At 39.2% G+C, this 17,770-nt stretch overlaps 1 protein-coding gene across 2 annotated transcripts in view; it reads left to right on the top strand.

The window, feature by feature from the left end:
• Positions 1-17,770, top strand: part of nlgn2b (neuroligin 2b) — a 65,586-nt gene that overhangs the window by 35,143 nt on the left and 12,673 nt on the right. For both annotated transcript variants that reach the window (XM_080867279.1, XM_080867280.1), the window contains exon 4: positions 2,420-2,569. In XM_080867279.1, the coding sequence (XP_080723405.1) occupies positions 2,420-2,569 (150 nt within the window). The remainder of the gene's footprint in view (positions 1-2,419; positions 2,570-17,770) is intronic.

Consider the following 17,770-nt stretch of genomic DNA (forward strand, 5'->3'; position numbering starts at 1 on the left):
ATTTGCCATAAAAATTGCAAAAAAAGGGACCAATATCAAAGTATATTAACAAAAGATACAGTTTAGTGACTTATTGGCAGAGGTGAGGCTTAAGACACACAACAGTCAACTACAGGTCCCTATGTTAGCACACCTGTCAATCAAAGCATCCATGGACTCTAACCTAAAGCCTTACTAGTATAACTACAGTGAGTTATGAAAATGTACACCCACCTTTGAGTTATGAATTTGCCTCCATTCAGGCAAAATATATTTTTCCTACAAGGCTATAAATCTAATTCTTTGTGCTGTTCATTTTACTGTGACAGTCTAAGGGGACTAAATCACTTTTGGAGCTCGCCTCAAGTGGCCATGTGAAAAACTGCAGTTTTTGGCATTTCTGGGTTGGGTTAATTTTTCAGAACCCGGGTGGTTGATCCCACTGTGGGTCTGAAAGTCATATATGAAAGCTGTAAAAACTTAACACTGCTAAATGGGACTTTAAAAATGTAGATAAATCATGTATTCTCTGCTTGAGAGATACGGAGTGTGGCTGTGAGCGCTGCTCGTGATGCCGGCTGAAACGTCACTCCTTTCTACTGTCCTGGTGATGCCAAGATAATTGAACTTTTTTACGTATCTTCTGGGAAATCAGCCAAGGTTCTGAATACACCGGAGAAGAGAGGGGAAAAGGAGCAGCACATCAGAGTGTGCAACTCAAATTTTTTTTGGTTTTTTTTTAAATTTAAAGCCAGCCTGCCTGTGTCGTACGTGCTATCTATAAAACATACGTGCGTGTTTGAAGCCATACGTGCCGCTTTACCACATCCACTTGTCTGCATGTATGTGTGTGTGTGAGTCTGCACGCACGACTGTGAGTGACGCACCCAAGTGCATGTGTAACCTGAGATTCAGGTGGTGATGCAGGCGGGTGTGCAAATACGTGAGTGGAATTTGTTACCACGGCAACAGGCATTCAGTGAGTCGGTGCGATGGAATGGCTGGTGCAGTTCTATTAGCGAGAAGCAGTTTCCATAGCGACTCAACATCGCAGCTGCCTATGCAAGAGTTTGTGTGTGTATGTGTGCTTGTGTGTGTCTGTGTGAATCCTGTGTGAATGTTCATTAACGCACCTCACTGTGTATGACTTGCTTTGTAACGTTTCATAGTTTTTTTTTCCATCTATGCTATCAAATCGTATTTATTTATTTATTCTTCTTGGTGTGAAGCTCTCATGCATTTCTCTACCCCCGTCAGTTCTCTCATGCTGCCCTATTTTCATCTCCTTCCTCTGTCTCTTTCCTGCCCCCCCCCCCCCCCCCTCCCTCCTTTATCTCTCTTTCTCTCCTCTTATCTCCCCGTCTCCTCCATCTCTGAGTGCTGAAGCTCATCAGGGTAAACAGATGCTGTGGCTGTTATTTATGTTTCCACTTGGTCTGGCTTTCATACAAATTATCTACAGGCCCTGCACAGTGCAGACGCTCAGCCTAACTGGGCTGCACTGGCAGCTCCCTCAGCCTCATCCACACTCAGACACTCAGGCCGTACCATAGACGAGGAAGGGGGTGGTGGCGAGGCACAGAGGCTGACAGAGTGAACCATAGCAACACACTGATGGACACAAAGACACCAATAACAGTGAGGGCAACAGAACTGCCTGCACCATTTGCTCCAAACATGGAGGGGAATAGCAGTTTGGGAAGGTACCATCAGGGCTCAGGACAGGGGAAACAAACATCACAGAATAAAAAATAGAAGATGAACACAAGTGTTTTGTGCTTTGTATTTTCACCTTCTTCTTTCATCAATCACAGGATGCCTGAGGTTAAGACAGTTTGCATGTTTTTTTGGGGGTTTTTTTTAAACTTAAATACCTAGTACTAGAACAACCACAACAGATAAATCCTTTAATATCAGTGGATTTGTACTTTACTGTTACAAGGCAGAGGTAAAAGAAGTGTTCTTTGTTCACTCTGAACTAATAACAAGGACAAGGACATCTTTTCCTCCCCTTACCCCCAACCAGTCATGGCAGATGGCCGCCCCTCCCTCAGCTTGGTTCTGCTGAAGGTCTCTTCCTGTTAAAAGGGAGTTTTTCCTTCCCACTATCACGAACTGCACCAAGTGGTTTTATGATTGCTGCGGTTTACGCTCCATTATTTCCAATATAAAGAGCCTTAAGGTGACTAAATTAAATTGTCATCGATAAATAAAATGTAATTGAACTTAATTATCCTTGTTACTTGTTTTTAGGTTAGATTTGTTTCTTATATATAGACAATTTGATTCTTCCATTTAGTGACTGATTTTAGAGATGCTATTTCAGGAGAAAATTTCAAACCATAGCCAGGGATTAATGGAGCTGAATTTCAACTCTTTAACATATGTTAGTGGATCAACTCTAAACTAACAAACACCTGCATTGATCTGTGCTATGCAGATATTCGGGATCGCCGTAAGAAGCCTGTGATGCTCTTCATCCATGGAGGCTCCTACATGGAGGGCTCAGGGAACATGTTTGATGGTAGTGTCCTTGCTGCCTATGGAAATGTCATCGTGGTCACTATGAACTATCGGCTTGGCGTGCTCGGTAAGTTTGATGTGTCAGATATTTGATGTAACTGTTTATACATTTACAACCTTTGTTTTGGTCTGCCTCATTTCAGCTAGACCAGGCCTTGTGTGCCATGTTAAACTGTATTTAAAAATGACAGCATTCACATGCATGAAAAATAACATTCTGAAATTCTTTATAGTTTACTGTGTAAACGTCTTGAGTTACACACCATTTTTAAAAAATATTTTGCTTCCTATGAGCCAAAATTTACTGTAATCTGTGAAAGTAGTCATAACAAGTAGTTCTCCAGGCTTTCTGACAGTCTTTTCTTTGCTTTTTCACTCATTTTCAGTCCAGTTATTGTATTTGACCATTTTCAGAAGGGTTTTTTTTTGTTAAGCAACTCAACACTGACCTTTGAATGAAAATCAGAACTCTTTCTATTGTAGTCTTGTGTGTGCTAAAGAAGTTATTTTATTGTCTCCTTTACCTGCAGACACTTAGTTTCCATTTTTTTGTTGAAACATGTGAGAACTGCCAAAGATAACATAGTTTAACAGGCATAAAATAAGATTTTTACACCAGCAAAATGATTCCCAAAGAGCTATTCACTGAACATTTGGCATTTCTCAGCATTGTGTAAAGTATGTTGTTAAAAAAATTTTTTTAAGGAAACTAGACAAGTAGAGGACCAAAGAAGTGACAGGCCTAAAAACCCATGGCAACAGGTCTTATGGAGTGATGATATGGAGTATGTTGAAAAATAAAATTGGTCATAACAAATACTAATTTTCAAGCTTGTTAGAATTGTGCGAACTCTGTTTTAGCACTATATACCATGTTTCCTTTTGTGTTTGCACATGTTTAATAAATCCCTGCACATATGTGCCATTTTCCTAGGAAAACATAACGACATGGGGGTTGGCTCAATAGTTTTGCCCAGTACTGAAAAATCAGAACTCCTGTTACTGTACTCCTGTGTGCACTAAAGAAGTCCTTACATGGTCTGAGTTAATATTACAAGGTGTGTGAATTTCTATTAATGCCAGTCATGTCATATACTGTAAAGATGCCATTTGAGTTTTATTTCTTTTAGCAGTGTTGACATGCCACAGTAGAAAAGACATGTCAGGGAAAATGATGGCAGCATGTGTGAAAAAGAGGCAGGTATAAATATAAATACTATCTCAAAGGAGCAACAGTGTCCCATAAAAAGTAAAATAGCACACTTCTTCCTCTGTCTTTATATTTTATTCAGTTTTTTCCATATTTTTTTGTATTTTCTTCTGAAGACACACAAATATAAAAATTATGAAAAACATAAAAAGAGTAAAACAGACATGTGGCTAAAATCCAAACATGAGAACACATAATTACAAAAAGTATAATTAAAAGTGTAAGTATGTTTTATTCTTAATTAATTGATAAAGAAAACATCTTTTGAGCACAAATTAAAAAACAAAAACAAAGCTCCTATTGTCCCTTTAACTCTTTTTTTTCATGCTTAATAGAAACCATTAGCGCTTATTTAAAAAGTGCAGGCAAATAAGTACACAGGGCAAAAAGCTTCAGTCATACAAGTCATGTTTGAGTAAGTTCTGCAGCTTTTAAGATTCTCTGAGCCATCTGCTCTTGTGTAGGAGGTACTTATTAATCTACGGCCATTTTTAAGAGCACCTCTTAAGATTAGGAAGGTTCATAAGATTAAAGTGATGTTTTGACTTGAATAGCAACTTCATGCTCTGTTTATGCGCGACTATGCCCTCAGAACAAATTGAAACGTGTAATCAAATTTTAGACCACGGAACTTATTCATAAAACTGCAGTTTACAAATTAATACATTTATTAGTTGAATTGAGTTGTGGTGTAGTGTGGTGTAGAGGGCTTGCCCATGTTTGGGGATGTAGAGGAAAGAGGATTCTGGAGGGGTTTTTTATCCAGAAGGAACCAGGCTCAGGAAACAATCTAATAAAGTTAAATAGCATGTCCTAACTCAGAGACGTGACATAAGCGTTCAGCGTTACTACTTCAAATGCCAGTGTCTTTAAGGTTTAACCTGGATCATCCTGACAGGTACATGAGCAGCAGTATTTTTGTGTGTCCCCCCCTCTTGTGCCTCACTGGTACTGCTAAATCTAGGAACTTTAACCAACTCAAGCATTAAAGCCTAATTTCATCTATTGCAGATGATGGAATTAGCAATGCAGTTCCTACACTATGTGGAAACTGTGCCTGAAAAAATGTCGGAGATATTTTTTGACAGATTATAGCTTAAAAGAACTTCATGCAAACATATCCACAGTTTCTGATGAAGTATCAGTTCATGTAGCAGAACAATAAGATGTCTAATCTAATCTTATAGACTATCCTAAGCAAAGTGTATCCAAAGTGTATCAATCCTAAACGGCCATATTGTGTTTCCACAAGTCTTGAAACGTTCTGGCTAATCTTGGTATCATTTTGGCTACTGTTGCTCACATTTCACCAGTGACTCTATGTCTTCCTGCAGCAGGCACTTTGTATTAAAACACAAACAGGTGTATTTTCTGTTTTCTCACATCCTGGCTTTTCCTTTTTAGAGTAATTCATTAATTTTTGTATTAACATGCCTTTCTGTAAAGACGACAGCCAGGATCACAGTCTCTGTACTTCAAAAGACACAAACAACAACTTAGCGCCTTTGGTGTAACATTCAGCAACAGAAAACAGAACTGCGTCTGTTGCTGTCATTGTATTTTTGTATCAAGGGGTATTCTGTTTGTTCATTTTTATAGAGCTCATGAGCCAGTGAGTGTGGGCTGAGCTGTGTGCATGTGTACGCCTAGCCCTTTTTGCTGCTGGATATCAGTGGAGTCAAGTATTTACATTTGGTGTCATCTTTTGGAGGTGTTTGCACACAGGCTCCCTGTGTCATTCATTGCGGCTGCCAGGTTGGGTAATCAGATCTTGTTTATTGCATCACGCCTGTTTCAACATATCAGGATAATGATAAACAGAGAAATGGGAGTAGTTTAGGATGGAGTCCAAGAGTTTCTGCAAGTATTAGCAGAGGGTAACGTGAGCCACACTGTTATTGACAATGCCAGCGGAGAGGCAGAGGGACAAGGACAAACTGAGAGTTAGCGAAATGAGGGCCCGGACCTGCTGCTTTACACGGCTCAGTTTCACCTTTCTGCGTGTTCTTCTTCGCAGCTGCCTGACAAATCACGATCATTAAAAAGCCGAGCCAAAAGACTGAGTTCACAATTTGGAACTGATATTGTTGCATAAAATTACAAGCTATTCCAAATGCTCTTCATTGGCATCCTCGTTTGCTTTCCTTACACTCACTTCGACCTTGGCTCCGGACCGTAAAGGTATTTGATTTACATTGACATTTTTGCTGTGATCCACATTAGAGATGTGTGGAGTGCACTCATGTGTTGTACAGAACGTCCACATATAATCATTAAAGTATGCAAGATGCACATTGAGAGAGGTGGAGATAGATCCTGCTGAGTGATTATGACGCAGTGTCCTCGATTCCTTTAATGTTGTTGAAAATTTTGGTATGTGGGCGAATGTGTGCTCTCTCACTCTGACTCTCAGATATGCTTTAAATGGGTTACTGTACTAAGGCGATAATCCTTGTGTGTGTGTGTCTTTTTGCATGTTCTGTGTGGCACAAGCATGTATGCATTTTTGTCTGTGTGCACACAAAGTCCTTCTTTTGCATGTGATAGAGTGTGTGTAGGCAATTGGTTGCGTGCCATGCGTAAAATATATATATAAATAATGCACCATCCATCTGCAATTTTAATAGCACTCCTCACTGACACTGTGCATTTGAGTCACAGTGAGAAACACAGGCATTTGGTATTTTAATAGTTTTACATTCTTGTCTTAAGTATTATCCCGTACTTACACTCACAGGAGCTTACACATGCCAACCTCATTTCATACAATGTCTGCGCCTTTAAAAGAGTGATAGGGAGTCAGAAATAGGGGAAGCAGAGAGTGCAGGAAACAGAGACAGATGAGCGAGGGAGAATCATGGAGAGACAGTGAGGGAAAAGGAAACAGAAGGGGGGAGATGGGAGCAGTCTAAAAATAAACCTTCAGAAATGCTTTTTTAAATCTGCAGTAATGCAAAGTATTCATTCGAACAAACCCTCCTGCATTGTGACCGCAGCAGCCTTGCACATGACTTAATGGTTTCATTATAGTACAACACGTGCATCTGTCAATTTCCAGCAAATGATATACTTTATGGATTTGTAATATTAATTTATCATGCGCCTCGTTGTGGTGGAATAAAATAAGTGAACCAGAAGAAAATGTCTGCAGCACACAGCCCGGTTCAGAGGTTCAGTGACAGTTGTGATTTGAGATCGCGGCTCAGCTCACCTTTTCCTACCTTCCTCCTGCTCCAGGCCCAGAGAGCCTTCTGATTTGTGTTGCATAGCCATCTGTTTAGACTAATTAACTAATTAACTAATTAATGAACTCTGGGGAAAGGCCCACCATCGTGGGCTCTGAGAGTGAGAACATTTTTCACCGCAGGAAGAGAGATGAAACGCTTCTTCTGGAAACATTTCTCTTCCCAATTTCAGCTCTTTACTTGCAAGTAAGCAAGTAACCTATTTAGGAGTAAATTCCACCATGTTTAATATCATCTTGTTCACAGCATAAAAATGTTGTATGTATATGATTTAAAGTTGCTTGAAAACATGGTAAATTTGATGTAAATTCCCTGAAAATTGTGTTTTATGTGTGCTGCCTCAAAAAAACATTCAAGTTTTTTATATACTCATCATATATCATATACTTATGTCAATTTGAGATAAGTTTAACATATTGCTTGGGCTGTCACAATAGCAGAAATGTAGGCGTCTCTAGTAGTACTTGTAGAAATACACAGATTCTGAATACGCTAGTTTGATACCAAAGTATAAAAAAAAATCCTATGTACTTAAACACAAGCTTCTATATAACAAAATTGTTTCAAATTCTTGACACAGTGGCGTCAGACCATTTTTTAAAATGTTAGCAATATATTTTTTTGGCAGAAGACAGACTGAAAAGTAAAAGCAGGTGCTGAGTTGGTACGAGCATTAGCTTAAACTACAAGCTAGTTACATTAGCTTGTATAATGTTTGCTATTTTAAAGTTACAGTTCATTAGCTTATTGATCAGAAAAGGTTGCTTGTTAAAGATTTAATTGGTAACACGTACAAATGGACACTGAACTGAACACTAGTGCTCAAAGAGAGATATCTGAAACCACTTACGGTACCACAGTAGTATAGCATCAAATCAGTCATTTTACAATTTAAGCTAGCAAGTCTTTACTAATGTTTTTATCTCTTGCGTTTTTGAATTGCATGTGTATTAAATACAAAAAAAATTCTAATTAACTCCCAAATGGTTGATTCTGTTCATCCGGACATAGCATTTTCAGTGGGAGAAACACTGTCACCCATCTGACTGACTTCTTCGGTCTCAGCTGACTGCAGGTTTCCCCAACTTTATAAATAGTACATTTGCACAATGACTGAAGCTAGCCCACTGAATGAATAAAATAGGTTGTGAGGTCAGTTCCTTGATCATTAGTAAGCAAATTATCATGACCATTGATAACAGTATAATTAACTGTTTAAAATGCTCTACTAATCTTACCCAGAAATGAAAAGAATGTCCTTACTTTGTATTTATAATTACAAAATGCAGAGAAAAGCCTTCATAATGTCTTACGCTGTATTATGCTTAGTTGAGTTGTTCATTAATTAGAGACTGGTAGGTAAAAATGACGTATCTAAAAATGATGTGCTCATGTACTCTGTTTGTGACACTCCTGTAATTTTATCATTTTATCTTTTATTTAATATGTTTTATTTTAAAATCTTGTGTATTGAAACATTTTTAGTGAAAGTCAAGTCAAACAGTGTCAGTGCATCCATAAATAGTGCATAGCTCAGTCAGCCTTCGGAATCACTTTACATTGTGTTGCCTGTTGTTCTCAAACACATCCTTTTAAATATGACATAAACAGTATTTTTAGCCAGTGCTGTCAATTAACTTCAGCCTGCTGCCTTCTCACCACTCAGCTCCTCTCTAAATACAAATAAAACACACCTCCCACTCTTTGCATCTAGACAAAGTCTTCTCACAACCCTCATTTTCTTTTTTCTTTTTGCCTAGTGATGATGCATTCACTGTAATAACAGAATCAAAAACTAACATTATCTGTTTGTGAGTAGATTCAGCTATAAAATCCTCTATCTACACTCTACAAATTACATATTTCTAAATATTTCACATTTCGTGTTATTTTTGTTCCTTGCAAAAGTGTGTTTAATGCTTTGCGGACATTATTTATAATGTGTATTATAACGTGCATGAGGCTCTTGACACATGGATCAGTAGCCAGAGACAGTTTTCAGTGAACCCTAAGGACTTATAGGCATATTGACTGAAACTGACACCAATCTGTGTCGCAGGCTGGTAGCCAAATACACAGCTGCACCAATCAAATAAGAGAAGGATCATTTATGCAGCTCCCCTTACTTGATGCTCTACAACCTACATGCCACACATAAGGGACCTTAAATTGTCCAGGCCTCAAGTACCTAAATTTCAGTCGATTATGACTGATTGTGATGTTGTAACCATCCAAAGTAGACTAACTATGAGCTACAACACTGTAAAACAATGGCATGTTCTTCTGTAAAAACCACAGGTCTGTATGACATCAAGCTTGTTTTTCTTTTACGGAACTAATCTACCCAGAATCCAGCTACATCTCTGATTGCTGCAAACATAGTGAATGTGAAACTTTAGAAGCCACAAGAGCGGTGTACCCTACACATATTACCAAATATATTCAAGTATATTATTTTACAGGACTACAATAATGAGAAACGATTAAATTCCAGAAGCTCAAATGTGGTTTTCTGTGTAATGTATTACATTGCATCTGCAATGTATTTTGGGATGAGTATTTCTTTCACACGTATTACAATCACACCGTAATGATGTGTTTTTGCCCTTTTCTTTTTTTTCTTTTTTTTTTTTACATTTTATTTTACAATCAAATCAAATCTTTTTATGGTTATAATTCACTTCGTAGCTGATTGGCTTGGTTCAAGACATTTATACGTGGTTTTTTTTTTGTTTGTTTGTTTTTTAAACGAGGACAAAATTCACTTACAGAACTGGAGCGCTTAAAAAAGTGGGCAGTCACTGTTGTGCGCTGCTTTCCAGTGTATGCAACTGAAATCTATTCCTCTGTTTGTATCCCGTAGATGTTTATGATATAACATCAGAGATATTCAAGCTGTGTCTTTGCTCACAGTTGTTCTGAATTTAAATCTGAGATTTCAAGACTGTGCGTCTCTCCTCCCTTGGAGGAATTCAACAAGTAAGAAAGGAGGAACATTTTCTGGCAGTGAAAGACATTATTCACACATTTTCTTCTTTTCAGGGTGATTTACACATTTCAGATAAAACTTTGCTCCAGTGTCTATTATCAGTATTAACTCGTGATTTCAGGATAGAATTAACTGTAAAACTAACTGAGATATTTTTAATACTAGCGAAATGTAAAAAAGGTTCATTTATTTAAATAATTTAAATGCCCCTTTACATGACAGATAGATCTCGGTTGATGGCAAGATTTTTCATTCAGCTTGATGAATCTGTCCCCGTTTTGTGCCATAATTGGTGTTAGCATTCATTTGTGTCATCTACTCAGTGCTAAAGCCTTAATCTGACTGTTACCTAATAGTGGAGGCAGTGATTAAAGTGAAATATCCACATTTAAATACCATTATGCGTAAGTAAATGTAAAATTACATAAATGTTTGCCAATCACTTGGGCACCTGAACTGCCATATTAAGAGGCTGAGTGGATACATGTAACAAGTATGATTAATGACACCATATCATTAATTAAAATAGCTTCATGTCTGAAATATTAGCCCTGTGATTAAAATTGCGTCCCCTACTGCAGACGAGGCTCTGTTTCAAGACTCTTAATTCATTTAATTTGACTTGATTTTTTATTCAGGCAGGCTGCAGTTTTCATGAGCAATAAGGCGTTTCTGAAACAGAACTTTGAAAAGCTTTGAAAAGTCTTGAGAGGCAACATGATGTTTGAACCGCTGCTTTTCAAATTTGCATGGCAGCCTGGTGTTATTGCATGGCACGGTGCCATTTGAGTGGACAGTTGTGAGGAAAAATTGAACGAGATAAGTAAGGTAATAAATACAATGACATCAGAGGCCTATGGGCGGTGTACTGAACTAACATTAGTTCAGTGGAAGTGAAACCCAATTGCGTTATAATTTCATTTCTGGGTATACTTGACATACAGAATGATGCATAATTGAAACGGACCTGCCAGCTAGTCTTCAAATCAAACCCTTGGTGCCGACAAGGAGATTTAACAGATTTGTGTAACCAAAAAAAAAGAAGAAAAAAAAAGATAATCCAGCAAGAATGTGCAAGAGGTGAACTACAATAGCATCTCTCTGAGTTAAAGAATTTTCTATTGTGATTTTCTCCTGTCATATTAATCTACTGTTACATACACACATAGCAGATAATCCCCGACTCCGGTGCACAGTATTGAGTGATCCAATCCACTCTATTCTGCTCATCTAAACAGAGTCTTCAGTGTGCAAGAGACATTCACCATCTGCTAAGGGTTTTTTTCCCCGCTCCTTTTTTTGTATAATAATGCCTCTACCTGTGCTTCATTAATTTTGTGACTCACATATACAGAGACAAGAACGCTTTGTTTCCTCTTTTCAATCACCTTTCCTGTGTATATAAAATAAAATCTACATCTTTCCTCTGAATGTAGACATCTCTGATCATCTCCTGTGTGACGTCACAATGAAATTATATAATTCGTCCTTCACTGTATTCCTCTCTACTGTCTGTCAGTTAACATCTGACAGTAGCTTTGGGCAATATTTGATTTAATACCTGTTTCATGTCTTTCTTTCTTTTTTTTCCCTTTTTTAATCCTTCACCCTCAACTCCACCCCCCTCCCTCTCCTATTGTTCTTTCTTCTCTGTTCACAGAAATATGTTCAGTGACCTACTACAGTTATTCTGTTCAGTCCTGTAAATTGCTCTGCAGATGTTCCTATCTCTGTAAAGCAATAATATGGCTGAGCGTAGTTTTAGGGCTAAAATGTGTGAATGACTTTTACAAATATGGGTGACAACATAGGATGTTCTGAATGGTGCAGTTCACTAAGAGAGAATTAGAGTAAAGACACAACATACCAATAACAATCTCTGTGTTGGTCTTTTTTTTTTTTTGTATCTTGTCCCAAAATGAATAAAAGTCCAGCTAATGCAAATATTTCATCCTATTGTAGACGCAATACGATATCTATTGGGAATAATAGCTTTTATAATGACTCTCCTCATTGGCATACATTAGAGAAAGAGTAGATGCATTGTGGAAAGAGCTTTTGGTAACAATCCCAGAGGTATTGGAAGCTCCAGTTATTATCATACAGTTTGTTTTTAAATTTCCCTCCATGGTTTCCTCACTCCTCCTCTGTTTCTCTTTCATCCATTCACTTCACTGTCTTCAACCTGTATCTTTAGAGGTTGATGACTCTCCTCACAGTTCCTTGGCTGCTACCTCAAACAAGTGTTGAATATGCATGAGTTCAGCCTCTTAAACTGCTGTTCTCAGCACTAAAGTCAGTAGGAAACCCAACTCAGCAGATGGGAGGGGTGTGGGTGGTGGATCAGAAGGAAAACTTACTGAAAGAGAAAGAAAGGAGAGGAGGGAACTTGTTTGACTTATCTTCAATGGTGGAAGATAAACCGAATTCCCTCCCTTCATGTCGGCCTTTCAAAGAGAGCGGCACTAGAGCTAGCATGCTAGCACATACTGTGAAGTTGCCTGCATGTACATGCACTGACTTTGGAGTTCACGTGCATTTGCATGCTGCTGTTTGCGTACTTGAATATGGAAGTGCTTGAATGTGGGTATCCGAGTGCCTTCGTGAGTGCCTGTCCATTTCATTTTGCCTGAAGTCCTAGACAGTTGCCAGGCAACTGTGGCAGGCAGCTCAGCACTTGGCTGGGCAGGAGACACTTCCACGTGCACATGGTTTTGATAAGCGGCACAGGTCAGTGGTAATATGTTACCAGGTCAGAGCCACATAAGGCTAAGAACCAGTCAATTGCTGGGATGATGCAAGGATAATACAATTACATAGTAACATGTGATATCTTGATTAGTGGGGTTAATCCTTTCAAAGTAATATTTCTGCTACAGCACTGAGACATGATTTCTGTTTTTTAATAATCCATCCAACACTAAACACTGCACTATAGAGACAGGCAGCAGCTGTGGTTTCTTATAAATTTGGTAATCCAATTATCTCTATATTACGATCGTGGCTCAAGAGTTGGGAGTTCGCCTTGTAATCGGAAGGTTGCCGGTTCGAGCCCCGGCTTGGACAGTCTCGGTCGTTGTGTCCTTGGGCAAGACACTTCACCCGTTGCCTACTGGTGGTGGTCAGAGGGCCCAGTGGCGGTCAGAGGGCCCAGTGGCGCCAGTGTCCGGCAGCCTCGCCTCTGTCAGTGCGCCCCAGGGTGGCTGTGGCTACATTGTAGCTTGCCATCACCAGTGTGTGAATGGGTGGATGACAGGTTGTGTAAAGCGCTTTGGGGTCCTTAGGGACTAGAAAAGCGCTATACAAATACAGGCCATTTACCATTTTACCATTTACAGTTTAATCATACTTTTTTCTTTTCAAAATCATTATCACATTACAGCCATTTCATAACAAACATTATTGCCTGCTCAAGACGAGGTCACTCTTTGAGGTTGCATATTCTTTGCTTACTTTGCTGATTGCAGTGTTTTCTTTGAATGTGAAATATCCTGTCACAGCATTTGAGGATTAAATTCCAAAATAAAAATGAATGAAAAAACTTTTTAATTAATGCTCATTACAAGTCAAATGTTGACTTTAAGTTAACGTAGATTTTTACTTTTTTTAAGCTATGATAAAGTGACACATCAGCTGTCATCGTGGCTGGAATTTGCACTTTTTGTCCAAGGCAAACAGTCATATTGAAAGAAAACCCCCAAAAGTCAGCAAAATAACTGTGCACTCTGTAATGTGAATCACAATTAAGCCAGGTTAACCCAACACGACACTCCAGGCTTCAAGTGCTTGTTGACTGTAGTGTAAGTACAGTGAAGAGTGTGGAATGAGAGTTGTGTTGTGTCACACTGACTGTAGTAGAAAGGTCAATTTGGCAGGTTATCATCACCACTGTCATCATGGCTGCTGTTACCTTCATCAGCATCGCCATCACTTTCATTAATAATCATCAACAATAAAACTTAATTTGCTATTTAACACACTTGAAAATGTGCTTTGTCTGTTCCTACCATCTGTCCCTTTGTACTGAGCTATACCACCTTTTTTTTTTACAAACTGCCCTTTAACTCAGTTTCTTATACAGTGTGTTTCTTTTGTCCGCACGAGAAAACATCTAGAATGGGAATTTAGTTCACAAAACAATACTGCTTCAGGAGAAAGTATTATAACACAGTTTATGTAAACACACTGTGGCTGTGACCTTGTATATAGTTGCATACGCAAGGTTATGCTGTGCATTGCCCTGCGACGGTAAACATTTATTCAGCCACTATGCACGTTTAGGTGACATACTGTACAAACAATCTAGGATCCATGTGCAGCAGGGAGGTGGAAAACATGCCAATGCAATGTCATGAAACCAAAAATGGTTATTTTCAGTGTTCAGTTGCTGGAAACCAGAAAAATAATTGTTGTTTTGGGTGTGACAGTCACCAGTGGCTTATCCAAAGCAATTCACGGTTTACTACATTTCACCTTTGACAGTTGTCTGTCGGTTTTTGGCAAGATATTTTGAAACTTGATGCTGGAAGCACCGCATCACAGACCAAACAATGTTTGGCCTGGAATTAGTAATAAATCTGGAGCTCTGTCCTAAATCAGAGCAAAAGCCAGGAAGCAACAATATGTAATAACAGCTTTTTCTGCGCAAGTTATGGTGCGCAGATGCCCAAATTCTGGTTACATATTTGTGCCATTAGTTGTTCGTGACATCTGTGAAAAGATTTTTTTCTCAAAAATAGGCCAGATAGACTGTTGTCTTCTATTAAAGATGACTGGAGTGACATTGCACATCAGACTGCTTACTGAAACACTGATCACAGAGAACGATGTTTGTACTGTTCCCCTGGAAAAAAAACCCATACCAACAAGGTTCATTGTCTTAACTTGAAAGGTGCACATATTCCTCTAATTCCAGTGCAAAGTCCAGGATTGTGGCCAGTATTTTGCTCTGGTCACTTTGTGCAGTTTAAAACCGCTAAAAAGGGTTTTACATGTAGCCAGAAGTTCCCAGTCATCTTGATTTGTGTTCAGCCTCCTGGTACATTTTGATGACGTTGCTCAGAAACCTATTTGAGACTTGGCTGCATTATGTAAAGTAGCATGTGGTCATAAACTAGTCATCTTTATTGAACTATATATGGACTGTCTCAGAGTGTAAAGCAAGCGCCAATCTGGAAAGCCAACCAGCGGATGGGGTTATTTAGGTCTGATGGTTGCTTTCGTATAATCCAGCAGGTGAAGTCACAAATTATTGTCGGATAGAAGCAGAGAGCTCCATTTTCCTTAAATATTTCCTGTGGATGTGTGAATACTTGAATGCTTAAGATAGCCACATTCAATGACTAGCTGTATGTGTAAGCAAAGTCATACCATTTTAAAACGTAAATCAAATGTCATACTTTCGTTTGGATGAAGCCAAGTGACCCAAAAACTCTGGGAACACATTTTAGTTCATTTAGACCAGGGCTGCCCAATCCCAGTCCTCGAGAGCTACCGTCCTGCAGCTTTTAGATGCATCCTTGTCCCCACACACCCGAATCAAATGAATGGCTTGTTATCAGGCCTTTGCCAAACATGATGGCATGCTGAAGAGGTAATCAAACCATTTGATTCAGCTGTGTTGGAGTAGGGATGCATCTAAAAGCTGCAGGATAGTAGCTCTCGAGGACTGGGACTGGGCAGCCCTGGTCTAAATGAACTAAAATGTGTTCCCAGAGTTTTTGGGTCACTTGGCTTCATCCAAACGAAAGTATGACATTTGGATGGACCGGGATTGGGCACCCCTGATTTAGACTACCCTTTAGTATTATGCTAGCCTTCATTTTTCTCTCAGTCAAATTTAGGGATGACAAACTCATTTTACATTGTGGGAAACATGGAGCCCACTTTAATCTTAAGCGGGCCAAACCAGTAAAGCCGCCCTTTCTGTCAGTGGAAAGAACTTTAATCTTTAGATATCCTAATATAAGAAAAATAAGTTATTTTTTACAGTTTTTCTACAGAAATGAAGAGAAATGCTGCTCTGTTTAGTGAAAGACATCCAGTCCAGGGAGCTGGGTTGGAGTCTTTGCTGGGTGGATTTTGGCCCCTGGGCCTTGTGTTTTGAACCCCAGGTCTAACTAGAACAAAGCACCCTGGAGCTTTTGAAAGCTTTTCCTTGACCTCTCCCTGACCTCTGACACTTTTGTCCCTTCCCAAGTGCTTGTGCCCCAACTGCCCTTGGGCCAATACCTTAAAGCTCTATTATTATTGTTATAACTCTTACTATAACTATTTGAATAGTGAATCTGGAAGGGATACACTTTCTTGTAGAAAAGGCTGTGTTGAGCTGGCTATGACCTAACAGAGGTACATACATTCTTAATGACAGAGAACATCTGACATATTAGAGGGTTGCCAAATTAGAAAGATTACTCTAAAAGTCTTTTTTAAAGCCTCCTCAGTCTTCACGTTCGCATTTTAAGTTGCAAGTTTTGACAATTTGAGCCTTGCAATTGGAAATCGGAAAAGCCTAGAGCCATGAGAGCTTTACTGCCCCATTCATGCTCCGAGTCCAGCTAGTCCCTCTGAGTTCTTTCCTTGACAATTGATGTTAAAGTGGTGGACACTAAAGATCCCGCCTCCAGATGATTGACCTGCTCGTTTTGATTAGTTTAGCCGGGCAAGGCTTTGCTTTGATGTGGCAGGCCTGGTTTTCAAAGACTGGTGTTTTAATTCTTGAATGAACAGTCCTGGCTTGAAAATGGGTTATTATCATTCTAATATATCAAAGCCAACACATTTGCCACATTGCAAGTATTGTAAAACTTGTTACCGGTTAAACATTACATCTTATTGGCTGGTTTTACCTCGTCTTATGTTAGAAAGGCAGCACAGGGTTCAGAACGCCAAAAATGATATCTGCAAAATAGGCATAATGTATATTAAAATAAAATAACAGTATTCCCTTGATATATTTGATGTATTACAATCCACTTCGAAATGTACGCACTCTGATCCGCTTCATATTTTGCCCAGTAAATGTCCCACATTCAGATATAAACCATCAATGCAAAGCATCTCACACATGTTTATGCATCATATTGTGATTTTGTAGTGATGGTGGCATTCTCCTGTGGTAGGACTCAGGGCATGCAGTGGAACAATTATCTTATTCTTGTTTTATAGTACTGCTGTCATGTCTGCTTGCGTAGGCGCTTGCCTTCAGACTGCCTACAGAGTGAGGGGTTTTCAACCTTTGCAAACATGGTGTCATGCAAGCCTCCAAAAGCTCAACGCCTCATAGATCAGCTGTACGTAGATGAGATGCTGGACTGGAGCAGGGAAGGGAGTTCACCAGTAATCGGACAAGCTTAAAGCAAAACATCTTTAACAACAAGTTAAAAATACAGCAGAGCACAGATGATGGCTGCAGTGGACACTTTTCATTGTTTTTTAACACTCAGTTTCACTTCAGCTCTTCATATGTTATGACTTTGCTCTTCTCCTGACATGTTTGAACAGCACAAGTAAGAGTAGCCCACAGGCTGGTTTTACCACAAACTTTGGACACTGTTTCCATTTGGCAGCAGATGCTCACTGCAGGTAGACGGGCTGTCCATAGCTCCCTACGGTCTACTAAGGCACTGCCAACAGGGAACCATGTTCAGCCCATTAAGCTGTCATTGGCTTTGTTTACAGACTCTAAGTTAACACAGTGCACATGGGCAGGTGGTGATGCTGTACCAGGCTCAGTGTGGATAGGTCAGTGTATTCACACTGAGTATATAATACAGTAGGTATCATAACAGTGCAGTCTGCATGCATTATGAAGTCTTAGCAAAG

Source organism: Rhamphochromis sp. 'chilingali', assembly GCF_963969265.1.
Source record: "Rhamphochromis sp. 'chilingali' genome assembly, chromosome: 19".
Classification (NCBI taxonomy): domain Eukaryota; kingdom Metazoa; phylum Chordata; class Actinopteri; order Cichliformes; family Cichlidae; genus Rhamphochromis; species Rhamphochromis sp. 'chilingali'.